This window comes from Grus americana, chromosome 11, assembly GCF_028858705.1.
Source record: "Grus americana isolate bGruAme1 chromosome 11, bGruAme1.mat, whole genome shotgun sequence".
NCBI classification, from domain to species: domain Eukaryota; kingdom Metazoa; phylum Chordata; class Aves; order Gruiformes; family Gruidae; genus Grus; species Grus americana.
The window spans coordinates 12,981,952-13,000,450 of NC_072862.1; the positions used below are offsets into that span (position 1 = coordinate 12,981,952).

The 18,499-nt window shown below is 45.7% G+C and overlaps 2 protein-coding genes across 9 annotated transcripts in view; one reads left to right on the top strand and one right to left on the bottom strand.

The window, feature by feature from the left end:
* TPRA1 (transmembrane protein adipocyte associated 1) overlaps positions 1–18,499 on the bottom strand; it is an 18,732-nt gene continuing 233 nt past the window's right edge. Inside the window, exons 1-12 of one of the 8 annotated variants that reach the window (XM_054837846.1) lie at positions 17,916–18,009; positions 15,084–15,312; positions 13,217–13,419; positions 12,932–13,064; positions 10,326–10,412; positions 8,655–8,727; positions 7,562–7,641; positions 6,306–6,416; positions 5,841–5,901; positions 4,688–4,790; positions 4,005–4,085; positions 1–2,927 (exon numbers count right to left, since the gene is read on the bottom strand). In XM_054837846.1, coding sequence (XP_054693821.1) covers positions 2,693–2,927; positions 4,005–4,085; positions 4,688–4,790; positions 5,841–5,901; positions 6,306–6,416; positions 7,562–7,641; positions 8,655–8,727; positions 10,326–10,412; positions 12,932–13,064; positions 13,217–13,419; positions 15,084–15,092 — 1,176 coding nt within the window. In that variant the 5' untranslated portion in view covers positions 15,093–15,312; positions 17,916–18,009 and the 3' untranslated portion in view covers positions 1–2,692. The other 7 variants (XM_054837853.1, XM_054837848.1, XM_054837850.1 and 4 more) reach the window with 7 other exon arrangements.
* The window catches only part of MCM2 (minichromosome maintenance complex component 2), a 17,054-nt gene continuing 16,165 nt past the window's right edge, over positions 17,611–18,499 (top strand). The window contains exon 1 of the mRNA XM_054837843.1: positions 17,611–17,692. The gene's annotated coding sequence lies outside the window, so the exon portion shown is untranslated. The remainder of the gene's footprint in view (positions 17,693–18,499) is intronic.

Here is an 18,499-nt window from a genome sequence, read left to right on the forward strand (position 1 = left end):
TTTATGCCAAACTTAATTTTATTTCTTTATTTTACAAACAAAAATATACATTTATTCTATATTTTCTCTCTTCACATCCCTCACACACACATAACACACTTCTGCTCAAGGACCGTTGTGAATATGGCCCAAAGCATTATATATACATAAAAATACAACAGGAGGAAGGTCAATCTATGACCTAGCGCAGAAGCTCCTCAGCAGCAGAACATAGGACACTCCAGAAATACTGGAGTCCTGCCAGCAAAGGACAGGATGGACATGTCGACCACCTGCACAGGTGATCCTTCAGCACTGAATTCAGCTGATAAATAGGTGAATTCATAGCCTGCTCTTCACATCACCAAGGAGGACAGGTAAGTCCTTTCGGTCAGGGTGCTGAGTCAGCAAATACTCCTTGGGACGGAAAAGCAGTTGCCCCTTTATTTCTCAACTGCTTTAAGACCTTCATATCTCCAAGGCCCATCAACTCCAGGGAAGCTTTGCAGGTTTCCCCACACTTTCCAACAGCAGCTCGGGATCAGTGCTGTAAAGCAGCATTAGGAGCAGCAGCAGTCAATTCAGGCACCACATCATCCATCCCTTTTAGAGTAAGCAAGCAAGCGTGGCTCAGGCTGATTAACAGCAAGTGACGGAAGGTGCATTGAATACTTCTCTAACGTGGCAAGGGCTGACTTGGCCAGTTGCTCATCCAGCCCTTACAGAGTCATCACATGGAGAGGAAATGTGAAAGGCTGTTGACCTACATGAAACAATTCAGCTCTCACACAAACAGAAGCCTTTTTTCCTCAAAAGTAAATTTAAAAAAAAAAAAAAAAAAAGGAGGGGGTTGGTTTGTTATCAAGGTGCCAGTGCTACTTAGAGGCCTGCAGGGCAAAGTCCACAGGCAGAATGGAGAGGCTGCATTGCTCATTAACAAAAAACGGTAAGCAAAGGGCCTGCATAGTTTTGGCAACCAATACGAACTTCATGTTCTTAACCAAACTTACTTTCCCTATGGTGGGAACACCTGGTAGCAAATGCTTTCCCCTACCTGCCCACAATCCAAACTAACACCTTCACACTGCACCCTGCATGACAATTTCCCAGAAAAATCTTACCTCAGTATTCTTCAGAAAGAGCAGTGAGTTGGGGCAAGAGACATGCACAATCCCCAAATGTTTCAAATTCCTTCTTTCTACCATCTCTAATGGAAAGTTGCTATTGCTTATAGCAGATCTCCACCTACCTGGAGGACTCAGGTAGGAAAGCACCCCCAAAGCTAGAGGAATGTACCTCTTCAACCCTGGAGAGCACAGGATGTCCCAGAAACCAGCCTGATTCAGCTTTCAGCTGAACAGTCCCTGGTTTGGAACACAATGTCTTGAAACTGCGTGCCAGACAGCTCAGACAGCAGTAGTCCCTTTTCCAGCACGGAAGAGGTTAATAAGAAGTTCCAGACAGTTTTTAAAAGAACCACACTCCACATGCACATAAGTATTTTCAACAGATTGAGCCATAAAACCTATTCAGACCAGCAGAAGTCTGGGGATCTGAACTGCAACCTAAGAGAAGGACACTGCCAGAGAAACACATCTATCTCCCACTTGCCTCCCAACTTAGAACACCAGCCAACGTCATTCTAGCATGCCTATGGTGTTTGGGAGTTTCCAGTCACTAAATACTGACAGCTCGGACTCATCATGGACTTCTGCTCTGCCTCAAGCACCTGGTCACCTCTGGAGCCTTCATCTGCAGAGTCAGCTTCCTCCTTCACAGCATTCTCCAAGACCCTGCCAGGGCCACGAAGTGGGCTGCAAATGGAAAATACACCTTCCTCACAGGTTTCATTCTTGAAACTCAGCCCTGATTCACTGTTGTTACCTCGATTTTCCTGTGAGCTCAGATGCACAGTAGTACAGCCTCCATAGGCTGTTTCACAGCTCCTTCAGCTCAGCTAGACAGCAGCACTGTCTGTCCTTCTGTCTCCCTATGGTTCAGTCAGTCACATCCACGCTGCTAGCTACTAGCCAGTGCCCCCCAAAATGCTCCCAGGGCACAAAGAACGGTTCATTCTTCTTCATACCTCTCTTCTTCCTACACACTCAGAACACTCCTTTTAACCCCTAGCAACTGCAATTCACGATTTCCATCGGTATTAGCTGAAACCAGAGACAAGCCCAGCTGACCAGCTTCCCTCTTCAGACACTGCTATCACCACCTAGGCTGTGGTACTATGACAAGACCCAGGCAACCATTCCTTGAAAAAGCCCAGGAAGACCATCTTTGGTTTCAACCACCAAACTCTTTCTACGTATGTAGAATACAGCAGTCAAATCAACACCCTCATCCCTAAACACCATTCCCCTAATTGGGAGACAAGTGCTTTCAGTCATTGAAAAGGAAGAGGTGCCAGTCAGGCCTGTTTTCTGGGTCATATTCACATCTGGAACACGGAGGATCAGGAAGATTCAGTGTTTATAAGTTTATGAACAAAACTGTTCTACATTGTTCTCAGCGACAGAAAATGTTCTTTCCAACAGGATTTGGGCTGCCAACTTAGTTCCACAATAGGTTTTGGAAATCCTAAGGAAGAGAGGAAAACCATGGCAGATAGCCAAGGACAGATTTCCAATGCACATCCTAACAGCTGTGGTATCAGGGAGTTTGGAAGGAAAGGAATGAGGCATCATATGAGGCGGGTAGCCCTGCATTAGGCATTGATGGCTTTCCAGCGGTCACTATCTATGCTGTTGATGCTGCCCACATGATACGGCATAGAGGCCACGTCATCCAGGTAGGCTGTGGTGTCAATCTGAGTGCTCGAGTAGAACCCAGAATCCATTCCTTCCTTCTTGGCAACGGCATAAGGGTGGGGTAGGTGCACATCCACATCCTCAGGTTCGTCCACTTGACATTTGTAGGAGAAAAGGATCTTCGGTTCAGACCTGGAGTGATTGAAAGATTTAAAACACATTTAAGCAATGTAGTATCACAGCCACTTATCCTTAACTGAAACTCAGCAGCGCTAAGAAATTGCGTATTCAGACCCTAAACACTCTTCACCCTAGCCTTCAGTCCTGAAATATACCTAGCAGAGTAACTGCCATAAAGTAATGCTAAATGTAGCTGTGGACGAAGTCACCTGAGAGAAATGAAAATGGCAGAATCCTGACTCCAGCGTGGGAAAGGTGTTCTCATCTTTGAGAGTTCTGAATTACTGAGGGCAACAGCATCCAAACACCACTGGACTCCACAGCAGCCTGGTTACTGACACCAACAGAACAGGAGTCCACCTCAAGTTCCATCTGTGCACCTCAGCAAAACCAAAACAAATACTTGTGGATTAGCAGTTTCCATCTCTAACTTCAAACTCTGTTCCCTTCTGATTTCAGAAGGCAGTAGAGGCACATTTTGATATTTTATGAGTACTTTATGTTCTCAGTTATTTTAAAGCCTGCTGTTTCTTGCTTATGGACAATAAAAGCTGAAACCTACACTAAAACACTCGAGTTTTTCCTATCAAGATGCATCTCCTCTGAGTGGCCACACGGCGGCAACCCCGACCCAGGAATCACTCTCCGAGTGCTTTTAACCGGCGACTCTTAGGCCCATTGTAGAGGGGTTCTCAGCCAAAGAGCAACCTAACCCCTAGATCCTTTCTACAAACCCATCCCAAAATCCACCCAGGAGACCATTTAACCTTCTGGGACTCTTACTAACTGTTTAGCTACCAACTTCAACAGCAAAACTTTGTACTAAACAGGATGCAGACACTGAAGAAGTGATCGTCATAAATGTTTGAGAGGAACATCGCTACCAGCTCTATTTTGCATACAAAGGAGTCTTGGATAGAAGCAAGCAGGCCGGGGTCACACAACAAAAACCACAAGGCCAGAAAGGAAAAATTGGTTCCCTAACTAGCATTCTAGTCCCTGCCTTTACTCTGCAGATGAGGACGACCTGGGTGCAGAACAATTAAATGACAATATATACCCTCTAAACTCCCGTTCCTGGCTACTCACCCAAAGAAACCTTTCAGGAACGCCACATAGATGAGAGGTGCAAAGAAGCTGAAGTAAAGGAACGTGGTAGCATCAACACAGCTGTCAATGGCAAAAGGGAACATGAAGAAATTTAGCACTCAAGCACAATACAGCTGGATAACACCCACCACATCCCCCTCAGGATGATCCCATTTCCCTCCAGAGTGCCCAAGCAACAAGTCTGGTGCTAAACAAATTCAAATCGATGCAAAGTAAGAGACATCGCCATCAACATGTATCACTGCTCCTGGACACTCACGAGGGAACCATGCCAAGACCTGACCAAGAGTACAGTCTTAGTGCTCCCAATTTTGACTCACATAAGTGACACTGATCCAGATGTGAATAAAGTATCTCCATGCTGTTTCTAGCAAACAAATTCCCCTCTTATTACCTATGAAACATGAGCCAATGGCTAGGCATCAGTGGATTCAAACTATGACTCACCACTTCAAGACCACTGCAGAGCATACAGCTCTACAGACCACTCCACTGTGAGTTTCCTGCCACTTAGAGGTCTTTTGGCACAGAACAGAGTCAAAAGCTTTACTCCTTCTTAGGAACACAGCCTAAGTTTGTCTTCTTGGGAGACGCAGTGTTGAAGGACACTCAAATGCAACATGATAAACTGGGCTGCAGACCTCCTCCCCCAGTATACATACCACAGTCCTTCTATGATATCCACACACAGGAGGGCACTGCCCAGGCCCTGCACCAGGTTCAGCAGCGCCAGGATTCCAGCATAAATATAAAAACTCTTCCTGGCTGTGGAAAAAACACGGACACAGATGAAGCTCAACCTTATAAATACCAGCCCAGTGCAAGTCTGTTTGATGGAGATGGGAAACGCAACAGAAGCATCTCACTATCTTGTCTTTTTAAGAACTCCTGAAGAATTAAGACTGTATTTTCCTGCCCCATGCTGGCAGGATTGATGGAGGTATAGGAACTAAACCATACCCTCCTGCATGTGGATACACACACAAGATGGGTTTTGAAAACACATGGTCATGGCAACACATACAAAGATTTTATAGCCAAGCATCTGGAACCAGTGTCAGTCACATAATTGAATGTGTGAAAACAAACAAAAAACCCTCAGCTGAACCAGAATCTGTGCCGTTCTGATGTACAGCACTAACAAAACTGTTCAGGGAACCTGGACAGGAGCAGCAGGCTATGCTGGACACTAGGCAGATCAGGCCCAGGACCACCTGCTTGTGGCATGTGCCACACATATCCACCCCCTCAGGGTACCCACACATAGATGCCAACAGTACTTAGAGAGAAAACAGCCAAATGCAAACATCTAGTAACAGCTTCTCTCTCTATTCAAGAACTGCAGATACTTTGCAACAAAAAGAGAAACCAGAGAAGCATCTTAATAAAGTAAATGCCCAGATAAAAATTACTAAGCAGCTCCCAATTAGCCTTTCTTTCCCAGGGGATGACCAATATGTACACTTTAACATCATACATGCATTTGAAAGGAAGCTATTATTAAGATGCCATTTCTTACGGCTCTCTTAAGATTACATATTTACATTACACCTATATCATTAACTGAGCAGTAAATCTTGTTTTCTTAATATAATTGTTTAGCTACTGAAGTGGCAACGTAATTGCTCTTACTCTGCTCTCCAAAAGGCACAACATACTATTTTTCCAGCGATAACTTACCAGTCCATGTATCTGTACCCTGAGACAGTGGGATGTATCTGCATCACAACCAGACACAGGAACCTCTTACTCCCACCTATGTTTTACCCTGGCGCTGTTTCCATCTGTACTACAGAACACACTACAGTCACTTACAGGGCAAAGAAATCCGGTCTTTCAGAGGAGTTTTTGGAAGAATCACCACCAAGGAATAGACCTGTTGAGACAAAGAACCAACTGTTCCACAGCTGCTTGACAGCTGAACTCAACAATCTTTGCAGGGATGGTGTGTGGTGTCATGCACTTCCTACATGTCTCAGGACAGAGGCACAGACCCCCAATATTAAACCTGGTGCAGATGCAAAGGCCCCACGCCTCACCCCCATCAGCACACAAAGGCTGGTCACTGAGAAACAAGGGAGTGAAGAACATCCGAGTTCAGCTGGAATTCAGCTACCACAGCTTACACCACTTCCACCACACCTGCACCACGAGAAGCATCAGTGCTGCACTGTATCAGGCAGGAGGGGGACTAGGGCCTTATTATACACAAATCATCCTCCTTGCCCCATTTAGAAAATAAAAAGCTATCAGAGTGTATAACACATGCCCAGCACTTACCAGAAAGAAGAAACAAGAGCTAGCAAGCCAAAAGTGTCTCCCTCCGTGGCCATAGATGTTGAAGTCTTCTGCTGAGAGGTGGGCATCAGGGTACAGGATTTCCAGGGTGCCCTAGGAGAGCAGTGGCACCAACATGATTCTGTTACAGTCAGCATCCTCACTAGAATGGGTGTTTGGACAAAGGAGACTCTTTAAAGAATTTCAGACCACTGAACTGTCCCAGCCACCTAGGACCCAATCATTGCCCTGCTCAGACCAAGTTAAGCTTACACAGGAAAAGAAGAAGAAACTGAAGATAAGAAGTGAGGGGAAAAAAACTGGCAGGGATCTGCATCTGAAGAAAAACAGCATTGATGACATTCCAGAAGAGAGACTGGATGAAGGGATAAGGGATGCAAGCAGTTGTTTATTTGAAATAGACTGAGAGTTCTATTTCCTTCTCTAAAGTAGGCCTTTCCTGCTCAAACATCCAGAATATAAAAGCCTACATTTGCACAAGAGCTGGGAAAGGACACTGTCTCATTCACTTGAATTCATGAAAAAATGGTATGAACAGAAGCTACCATACAGACAGTGGAGAGAGAGAAGTGCTTGTAAGCACTACTGAACCCAGATATAGCTCAAACGCTTGATATTTAAATGAGGCTCCTCCAGCATTATCATGTGGTAGCAATCAGCTCACTGCCTCCACAAGCAAGAGCCTGGTCACGGAACAAAGACCTGTGTGTTATTCTGGTGCTGCCCCAAGTAGAGAGACACAGGGCTGACCACTTACATACTGAGGAGAATAAACCCAGACACTTACTGCATTGTTCAGAAAGATGGAGACACGGCTAATAAACTGAGCTAGCAAGCCAGCTGCTAGTTTGAAGGGAAGCAGGAGCTCTCAGTTCTCAGAGTCAGGAGACAAGAGACCCACTGCACTGCCCTTATCCAGCAAGCACACCTCAGGTCTCTCCGTCTAGCGGAAAAACTCTCACTCCTGTTCCAAGATTCACTAAACAAGGCAACCCATCTTAACCACATCTCACTTCTTGACCTTGGCTGAGCCATTCCTGCCATGAACAGGACAGGGAGATACAGTCTGAGGTATGCTCTGGGGATCCTCATACACTGCCACAAGTGTCCACTCTTTCCCCAAAACCTCAAAGAGCAAAGCTGCCACTTTCCAGATGGGAGTCCCACGCCTAACTGCCTAACTCCAAGCCAAGTCCCCTCTTTCACAAAGACTAATTCTTCTGCTCCTGTGTACTCACCTGGGTGACAGAATATGCCAGAGACAGCACTGTAGTGATTGCTAGAACACGTTTCACACTCGACTTGCTCTCCAGGTGACCTTGAATTAAGGAATACAGAAGTGACTCAGGATGTGATCCCAGTCCTGGTAAAAATCAGTTCTCTCCAAAACCAATACAGGAAAACATCTGCATTTCCAGAGGCCTTCAAGGGAGGGTTAAAGCTCACTCAACCACTAGAAACTGCTTCCCTCTTTGGAGAGTTGAGCCTTTCACGGACAAGATAATACTTACAAAACAATAGGTTTTAACTTGCTTGCCTCTGCCCACACTAATATACAGAAAGCAACTAAGTCATTCTCCTGGGGTTACCAAAAAAAAAAAGTCAGGAACAACTCCAGTATCATGTACACTGAGATGCTGTAAAGTTTCTTCTTGGGAAAAATGTTGATGGGAGACTGGGTTAGAGCCAGGGAGAAGGGCTTATATAATTTAGAGAAATCTGCACTGGAATATGCTGGAGCAGACAATCCCCAGAAGCTTCTTCCAACCTAAATTATTATACAAGCCCTCAAAGATGAAAGAACTCATGCTCGGATGTCCCACTGGCAGATGCAACAGTGATGCCTACCAAGTCCCTTCTCTCTGACCCACAGGAAGAGGTGCTCCAAACAGCATTTTCACTTGTACAACTGAAAAAAGTAGTTACAGATTGCAGGTACAGTTAAAGCAGCTGAATGAAGCTAGGAATGAAACCAGCCAAGGAGGGGATTGAAGGACTTCCAAAGGAAACATCTTAAATAAAATGGGGTTGAAGCAAAGATCAGACTGTTGATCTTTGCATAAGTCTTCTTCACCTAAGCTGTACACTCCTTCACCACATGCATGCAGGACAAACAAAGCACATATAAACCCTGAAATTGCATAAGCCATAGATCTGTAAACATAATCAGGTGTTCAGCCATTTCTAACTAAAACTGCCCAATTTGTCCCTTGTCTTTATTCCTTTTTCCCTTTATAGAATCAGCATCTCCACAAACTTACAGATGCAGCCTCTGTGGAAAGAAAGCGAATAGGAAAGATGCAAAGCACTCAAAAACCTCTTGACACGTACCAAAGGCAAGGCCTAGAATCACCACACTCAGTTCAATCGCCAGAAGGAAGAACCTTGTGATCTCCCACAGGATCTAAGGGATAACAGAAACCAGACAAACATGATTAGACGGAACCAGTCAGAAGTTAATACAGCAAAACTCCACTCTCTGCTCCAGGGGATGGCAGCCTCTGAATGGAGCAGGTCATTCCCGCAAACCTTCCTCATGCTTTGTAGGGATGCTAATTATATGCTTGTTCCAAGCCCTATCCACGCCTGTGAAACCAAACCGTTGTGTGGGAGTGAGCAAACAGCAAGCCTACGGAGAGAGGAAGTGGCCGTGGTTTGCCACACTTGAAGATGTGTCATTTGTCTTGGATGCATTCTTTCTGGTGTACTCCTAAGGAGCACAAACCCAAGACAACCTTAAAAGTATAATATTAAACAGGGCCAGTTCTTAAAGCAGTAGATTCTGCAGTACAGTTAAGACTGAACAAATTCAGTGTTCTGGACTCCTCCAAAGCTACTGGTCCCTAAACCTAAAGCATATTCAACTCTAAAGGCCTCCCACTTGTCATTTTCATTCCTGTGTTTTATCTGGTGAAACAAGATCAAAAAACCAGCAGGTAAGGCAACTTTCCAGGTAGTCATGAAATAAATCAGTGCCAAACCTAGACCAAAAACCCAAATTCTGGCTTATTAATCCTTTTCCTCTGAACAGTGAACGGCACTCTCATTTGAAGACACACAATATTTTAAGAGGCATTTGATGAGACACTTCTAATCTCAGAAAGTACACTCTGTGTGCGTATATATATGTGAGAGAAAATAAATGTAATAGACATGATAGAACATGTGTTTACAGGAAAAATTGACAGAGTATCTGTCCTACTGCATGACTTCCCCACAAGATGCACTTAGCAGCAACACCAGAGCTGAAGAAAAGCACCTTCTCACCTCTTCTCCATCATTCAAGTCCTGGACCTACATCTATTCAACAGAGGTGAACTAAAACACTAAAACATCCAGCCACTCACAAAAAGCAGTGCATTACAATGCTCTGACAGGTAACATTAAACAGAAAAGCAAAAGAACCATACTGATCCCAGAGAATAAAGACAGAAGACCTGTACTCTGTGCGTGGCTCTTCTCCCTCTAACAGCTCAAGAACTACAGAGTTTTTTGTTTTAGGTAATATTCTGCTACAAGTCAAAGACTTTGTAGACTACAAAGGAACAGCACATACAAAGCTATTTCCTGTTTGCTAAAGGTTTGTCCTGTGCTCAGAGTGGCTGCAAGGACATTCAGATAACAGACTCAAAAGGGAATTCCGTTTTATTTCCTTTCAACACAAAAGAACTAAATATTTTTCAAAGAGCCACTCAAATATTGCAAGAGTAACAAAGGCCAGGTCTTGCCTATCCACTAACGGTATCTCAATGTTTAGCTCTTGCAAAGCAGAGTCGTTCCATCCTTGTAAAAGGAAAGTTTTGCTGCCACTATTCGTGCATCTATTTTAGGAAGTCCATTGTTTTACATACAGCTATCAGAACAGGATTCCACAGTACACGTAGCTATGAGTACTGCAAAAAAACACATTCTTCTTGTATGCGCATAAAAGGAAAGCCTTAGCAGATTGCTATGATCAGAACTGCTCAAAGCAGAGCCTCTAAAAATCAGCATTGTACCTACCTTATCAGCAACTGTGGCCGCATCAGAGGCGCTCACAGTCATGGAGACAACAGCACGGGCGATGCCAACTAAAGCCACCACAAATACCTACACAAAAAGATACCAAATGTGAGCTTGTGTCAAAAGGTACATACGCAGTAGTGACCAGAAACCTTTTTCTAATACCATTTCCAGGTCAGCTTTCAAGCCTGATAATGTGTACTAAGGATTTCCTGTAGCAAATTACAGTTAATTTCCTGAAGAAGATTCCTCAGGCCTGTTAGATGTAGGAGTACTGTCTTAGAATTTAGGAAGGACAAATTTCCTCAACTGTCAGACTGAACAGCTCTGAAGAGGTCTCATCCACTCCTCACAACAGTATCTTTATAGGTAAACAGTCTTCCCACCCTTCAGTTCACTAGGGCAAGGGAGGAGAAAAAAAAAACCAGACAAAAATCCCATATCCCTCCAAATTACAAGATCAAGTGCTCAGTATGACTGAATAAACCAATCATATCAGAAGCCACTCGATACCAACTACCACACTTCAGATTTGTGGTAAAACTAAAATCTGCAGTTCTCTCACTCAACACTGACGATGTTCAGGAATGCAGAGGCTGCAGCCAACAGCTTTAAAACATCTTACCCTGCTGCACAATGCAACAGAGATACCCAAGTCTGCTCATGTACCATTTAAGCATGACAGCATGGAGCTCAGCAAGGCTAATTTACCAACTCCCGCGCGGTCACAGCCATACTATGCAATCAAGAGCTCAGCTGAATACACCTATCCTCTGCTGTGTGGACTTACCCAATAAGAAAGCAGATTTTTCCAGATAAAATTCTTCAAGTTACAGGCTAATTCTAATGATGCAGGTATGAGACAGCTAAATCTATCAGAGAGCAAAGAGAGTCCAAGCTGATCCCAAGGTGGCTGGAGAATGGAAATTACCAATAAGCCACTTACAGCTGAATATTTCCTCCTTAGAGGAAGAAGGTATGCAAATGCCACGAAAGAACAACACTACAACAGTCTTCCTGGGTTGGAAAACTCTGGGACAAAACACTGACAAAAAAGAAGAGTCCCTGAATATAATGGTGTTCTGGAGCAGCAGCAAGTCATTGGAGAGGAAAACACACCCTTTTTCCTTCCTTTCTAAGTAGGTAGAGACTCTTCCCAATCTACTAACTTCGCTTTAATCACTGGCTCCATGAGAAAGCATTCCTTCAAGGCATGACAAACAGCCATTTGAAAGGAAAACCTCACAAAACACACTTACATCCTCATTGCCCAATAACATACTCCAGAAGAACAAACTGAATGAAAGCATTTTCCTCTAAGGCTGCTTCATCACTTTCTGCTTCTCACTCTGTTTTGAAAAAGTCAACAGCATATGGTCAGTTCACTTTTTTCTTCCCTTTGGTTTCTCAGGAGTTTTGCTTTTCAAAGCCTTTGGCATGAATGTCCTACTGAGCCATGTGCATTACTGGAAGAATAAAGGAAGATTTAAATCCAGACTGGAAATAGCTGGTAATATTTTTAAAAGTTTGGAGCATTTGTGTGTATACCTGGTTATCCAAAACTGTGCACAAGCCCAGTGTCCACACTCCAGGCCTGAACGAGCTAACAAGACTTCCCACCAAAGATTCAGTTGAGGCTACTAGCTCAGATTTGGTTTGATGCTTCTTGGGTTTTGCCATGCCAGTATCTGTAGGCAGCCCAAAGAAGGATGCCTCCCATCTAACCCAATTCAAACACACATTTACTTCTACAACCTGCACTAATCTCACCAAGGAAGAGCAAACACATGCTACACACTGAGGCAGGCCAAGATCTCAAAAAGTACCTATGACAAAGCTTCTAAATGACATTTTTAAACAAAGTAGGTTCTCAGCTGCATTAACTGTGATACCGCTCACAGGGCATGGTAAATAGGTATGAAGTTCAGAGATTGCTATAGCAGAGTACCTTAACGTGACCAAAAGTTGCCTGTGGCTTTTTAAACTGGGGAGAGGAGAACAGACAAGATCTTACATGTTTGAGAGTTGTAACTGTACTGCTTATATATTCTGTTTCCACCTTAAGAAGTAACAAGAACATCATCAAGTCAGCAGCCACTTTGATATGATGGGAAAGAAACTAACGGGGTTGGGTTTCTACGTTCCCAGACTAACTGGAACCCTGTCGCATCACCATTTTCTACAGCAGATGACCAAGCTTTCTAACAGCTTCATGTAAATTATTCTCCAATGTCTCATTTTCACTACCTCAGTGAGAAGCTGTTTTTGTGTCACATGTGACTTGCTGCAAGGAACAATAAAGTGTAAGATGCTAAATTCCATGACAGCAAAGAACAAAAGAGGGGGGGGGATCACCACAGGAGAACAAAATCCACCCAAAACCAGCAGATATGGTCCCAGAATCTGTAAAAAGCAGTATTCAGACAGAGAAAAAACAAAATTAAAAAAGTCTGCATCTACTTCTTGTCTTACACCTTCAACTAAAAATAGGTCTTATCCATGTGAGATCTGGTCTAGGTTCTCTCTCCACTAGTTCAGTGCTATTGTTCACAAGTGGTAATAAAAACCACTCACTCACCAGTTCAAAAGCACAGAGCGGTACTCACTAGTATGTAGAATGTAGTGAAGATTGGGCTGGAAGTGACCCGGATTTTGGCCCTGGCAGAGGGCAGCTTCCAGAGAAGAAACATAAAGAAAAGCACATTGGGAACCAGGAGCAGAAGATCCCAGTAGCGGACTCTGCAAAAAGTAAATAAAACAGGATTTTTTTCTGTTCTTCATCGTCTAGAAGGCAAGGCACCAGCCCCAGTCCCTTCTCAACCAAACTCTGCGAAAGCAAGCTCTTTTCCCTGGCCCAGGGTCAGGCCGTGGTCCCATTTCCTCTGTCTCACCTGGACTTCCCAATGTCCTCATAGAGCAACAGCAGGCACTTGTGTGGCACAGTGATGTTGGTGTCGTTGACTGCCTGCGTTGTTGTTGGGGACAAAGTTGTCACATTATCCAGTGCTGTCACCAGGGCAGTCGAACGTGTGATGTTGTCAAACACGGAGAATCTCATCACAGACATCATGGACTGGAATATCCTGCCTTCCTTCTGGTCCAGGTCAAACACAGCACAAGACAACCACAGCAAAGACAAAAAGCAACATTAAATCAGTTGTGAGTCAGAGCTAAAAAACACATCCCTGCCATTAGGCCCCTGCACAATTGCTTCCTGCTTGTTACAGCAAATTATCATCATCAGAAAGACTACTGCACAATGAAATGCCACCTGCCCTTCCTCTGCACACAGCTATTAAAGTACAAAAACACTACCTTCTATGAGAGTAACAAGCACCTCCAAAATAGTGTAATACTATGCTGGATTAAAGCAAGCACCTCCAAAATAGTGTAATACTATGCTGGATTAAATTTTGTGATTTTTTTGAGCTTTGGCAAATTCATAGAAGAAATCAAGAGTCAGCAGCAATATATGGCATCATCAGACAGAGACAGAAACCCTGCTGTACCAGATTAATTATTGTTCTAGCTCCCAAGATCAAGAATTTACAGTCAATGATTTGATTTCAACTATTGCAAATTAAAAATGAAGGCCCCTACCTAAAACCTGTTGCTGTTACTAACCCTACAATCTGACAGCAGGGAGAACCTCACATGCTTTTACCTAAAGGGACTGTAGAGACTCTTTATCCTCCAAAACCAATACTGGCAAAAGGCAAGATTCAGCATTTTTCTTCTAACCCTCTGCAAGACACCAGAACTATTCTAAGACTGTGAAAAGACAGTGTTTTTCTAAAACCCTGTTAGCATAAGGTTCTCCTACTTCTTTACAGCCACCAGTCTCATTGGATTGCCCTTCTCAGACACAGATCAGCATCATCACCAGTAGTTTACAAACCCAGAACCAGATGCAGTCCTATCTAATGGGTTTCCTACGGTCAAACTCCTGGGCAGCAGAGTGCTATGGTCAGAATCAGAAGAGTCATGGCGTTCAGTTCTTTTGCTTTCCCCACCTTACACTTCTCCTGCCTCTCAGAAAGATGAGAAGACAGAACTTCCCATTCCCCTGATGAAACTTTTTTGTACTGCCTTCCCCAAGAGCACATTCACATCTTTTCCACCATCTGTCCATCCCTCAGGCCCTACATTGCTGCGATATTAACTGTGCCTCCAGAAGTTAAAGGGAAATCCTGCTCTGCCATCCATAAAACTCCACATGCTTCATGCCTGTGCCAGTGGCTTTGGCAAAAACCACACCAGTAGCAGTTTATCCCTTTGTTGGTTCTACGATCACCTTGGAAGCTTAAGTGGACTATGGCACACAGTACTTTAGATCAGGATTTAGTATATACTAGAGTTTTGACCTGATTTACCTTACTGAGCCTGCTCCTGATTCAACGTATCACCTTGTGCAAATCCTCTCCTCTTTCCACCCTGAAACAGAAACCCTCACCGTTAAGGGACTTGATTAGCTATGCCCTGAATACAAATGCTAGGTCTTATCATGTCTCCTGGCTCTCCCCAAATCTGTGTGTCATCTGCGACCACTTCTTAAGAAAAAAAAATCTCTATCAACTGGCATTTTGAAGACGAGCCTGTGTGCTGTAGTCAAACCATGATTCGTGTCAAGAAAATCTTCCTGTTTGACTTTAGTCCTGGCTGGCATGGCAAAACTGACAGCCTCCATGATGGGACTCCGAAGGTATTTTCCCTGCTAGGTTCTGGGTGACTCACAAATCGGAAAGAATCAGCACAGACCTGTGTCATCTGTTGAGCCTTTAGCGTTCAGTAGTGCCTTCCCCACAAACTGCTCGAGACTGTCAGCCACAGACTCTTCTTTCTCTTCAGAGGCTGAGACTCTTCCCAGGTCTTCTGAGGGGTAAAGGGATCATCCCACCCTCAGCTAACAAACCATCCCTTTGATTCATCCATGCTGACTGATACTCGCTGAGCTGGGATTTTTCTTTTGCGACTGCCATACGCTGTGCTACACAAGAGATGTCACATTAAATAAACACATGCAGACCTGGAAAGATCAACTTTGTGCTGAGGTGGCAAAATCTGTGCCAAAAATCTTCATTCTAGTAGACGTTCCAGCAAACAACCTTCACATTCCAGACATATCTGGAAGTGTCCTCTCTTCCCTCCAGTTTCTCATTTCTCTGAATTGACACTGTTGAGAATGATTTTCTGTTAATAATTTTGCTCTGTTCTCTTCCTCTGAAACACCTCTGCATCTCGGTAGCAGCAAGGACAAGTATGTTCACATTTGCCAATACAAGAAAAATATTCTACCTAATTTTTAAAAAAGCTGGGAAAGGGTAGAGAAAAACCTCACAGAAGATGGGTAGTGTGACATCGTCAACTGCAAACCATCACATCCTCCTAATATCTCTTCTGGGACAAAGAATTTGACCTGCCTGTCCCACTGAAAAGAGCTCGAGTATAAAGCTGTGAGAGAATTACATGGGAAAAACATATTCTTTATAAAAAGGACAAACAGCCTCCATTTTTTTTCCCCTACAAGCCACCACTGTCACGCAACTACAGCAAGCTGCTGATAAGGAGAGGAGTTGGCCGCATGTAACAGGGCTCCAGTCACAAGGTTTCAAAGGGCAAAGCAGAACCAAGCTTACCTCTCAGCCAGGCTGCTCACTACAGCCTGGTATTAGTATCCTATTCTTCCTCCCAAAATGGAATATACACAAAGGCAGAGCAACAGAACATCCAATATAAGAAAGAGCAGCCAAAGCCATCAGCCAGACAGCATGATCATCATGCTTTTCTAATAGCTAAGGTCTACAGTGAGGATGTGGAGAACTGGCCCATTCCTGTTGAAATCACCAGCAAAAATTCTGCGGCAACAGGAGCAGGAACTGATGGCAAGGATCCAGTTAGGCGTCATCATCCCCAGCAACACTGCTCCTTACAACATGCTGTTCAAACCTGTGCCCTATCTAGTCCAAAGTAAATCCAGTTGGCTGAGCATATCCAAGAGATCACTCACCACACCCTGCCTCCACAGGGCTGTTCGCTTCAGCCAGCCCCACCTGCGCAATGGGGGTAAAATCACCCCGTAGCCACTTAAAAGGAAACCAGTGCCACAGTCCTGGTCTCCCTTTTCCTTCTACAGGCCAGCTCTATTCACCATACACCAGAAAACAAAATAAATTGGTTTTCTACACTACAGCTGAAGTCAGCCTGACTTGGCTGAGGCCTGTTCCTCTGCTCAGGCACAGGACTCACGAGTTGCATTCAGACCAAGGACATCGGCATAGCAGAGTGCCGGGGAGGGCTCAGCTGCACCTTCAGCGAACATGATGGTCCCTCACCGAGGGGATGTTGTTTCTTCATTCATAGCACTGTAACCATAGCAGAGCTCAGTGAAATTCAGGGCTCATATCATTGGCAATTCTCTGTGCTCTCAAAGCCCAACCACATAAAGGTGAATTACACACTGCCACAGTTTCAGCTCTAATAAAAATGAGTTTTCTTCCTTTCTTCCTGAAAGCAGTATCGGAAAATCTTGCAAGTACAGATCATACCAGGGTTAAGATTGCTCCTTAAAACACTGTATTTTTGCAGGACAAAACTGCACTGACCAGATTCCTGCTTAAATATGACTGTTACTTCAAAAACTTAAATACTTAAAAAGAAAAAAAAAAAGCATGGGTTTTTTCTCTTCCCTTTTAATATGGCTCTTCAAATCTCACTCTTGGTCACAACAGTTGCATTTTGCCTTTTACCCTTAGAACAAATTCACAAGACAGGGATTTTCCACCAATGATCGAGGACTGTTTCCTCTCTTTTTTCCAAGTTTCATTCTCATCTCATTCGGGACTAAACTTCAAGGGAAAGGAACTGCAATGCTAAAAACAACAAAAGAAAAATACCGAAAGCAGAAGTATCAACAATAATCTAAAACCATCAGACTGAGAATCCCAGTTCGGGGATGTGTTTCAGAAATAAGTATCCTAAGTTTTTTGTTGTTTTGCTTTGGGTTTGTTTTGGGGGGTTTTCCCCCTCTGGAAGGCGGGTGCACAGACAACACACTCCTAAAGGCACCGGGGAGCTGGAGAAAGTCTGAAGTTACTTTCTACCCTTTCGGGAAGGCAAAGGTGCCTCCGCGGCGCCCCTGCCACGGGAGGGCTCCCGGGCTGCCAAAGGAGACATAAAGCTGCAGAAACCCGGAGAGCAGCGAGGTCCGCCCCGGCCGTGGCACGGCAGATAACCGCCGAGCCGACACCGACTCTAACCGAAGAACCGCGGCGCCCCGGGCAAGGGGCGAAGCTTTCTTCCTGCCGGACTCCCTATATGCAAAAGAAAGGCAGCCGGGTGGCGAGGCACGGGCTGTTAAAGCCTGACAGGTACGTTCAGGCTCCCCTCTCACCCGGGACCGACTGCCAGAGCCCGGTGGCCCCGCGGGGCCTCGCACCGCCCTGGAGCGCGGCCCCGCCGCTCACCTCAGAGGGCCGCGGCCCCCGCCGCAGCCAGGCCGTGCCGCCGGGACAGGCCCCGCCGCCCCGGGCTGAAGTGCCCCGGCACCCCTTACCCGTAAGCCCCCCTCCCCGGCGCCGGCCCCGCTCCTACCCGCCGCGGGCCCAGCCCGCCCGGCCCTGCCTCCCCGGCGACGGCGCTCACTCGCGGGGGCCCAGCCCCACCACCCCAGGCCCCGCCGCTCTTCTCAGCCAGGGAGCGTCGCTGAAGAGCTGCTCGAGCAGAGCGCCGCCCCGCCAGGCGAGGACGCGGCAGCCAGAGCCAGGGCAGACGGGCCGACGCCTTTTCGGCCAGGCCCAGAGACGCTATTGAGAGAGGGTCCCCGAAGGGGTGCCGTTTCGGCCAATCAGAGACCAAGTGGAGAGAGGTTCTGTCAAACAGGTCGCAAGAAATAGCGCCGCGAGCCAATGGGAAGGGGCGGGAGGCGGAACTCGACGGGGTGGGCCTGCCGCGCGTTAAAGGTGGTCTGTCCTCATCTGGCCCCTGCGGGACGGGGAGCACAGGGCAGCAGCCGCTACCGCCAGGGCGTCGAGCCCCCGAGCCTGCCCTGAAACGGGCGGGAGGTACAAATCGTGCCCGTGCGCCCCGCTGCTGAGCCTCACTGCCCGGGGGACAGGTCTACCCCAGCCGCTCTCCCTCCCCGAGGCGGGGGCTGGAGGTCCCCATCCGGGCCGGGC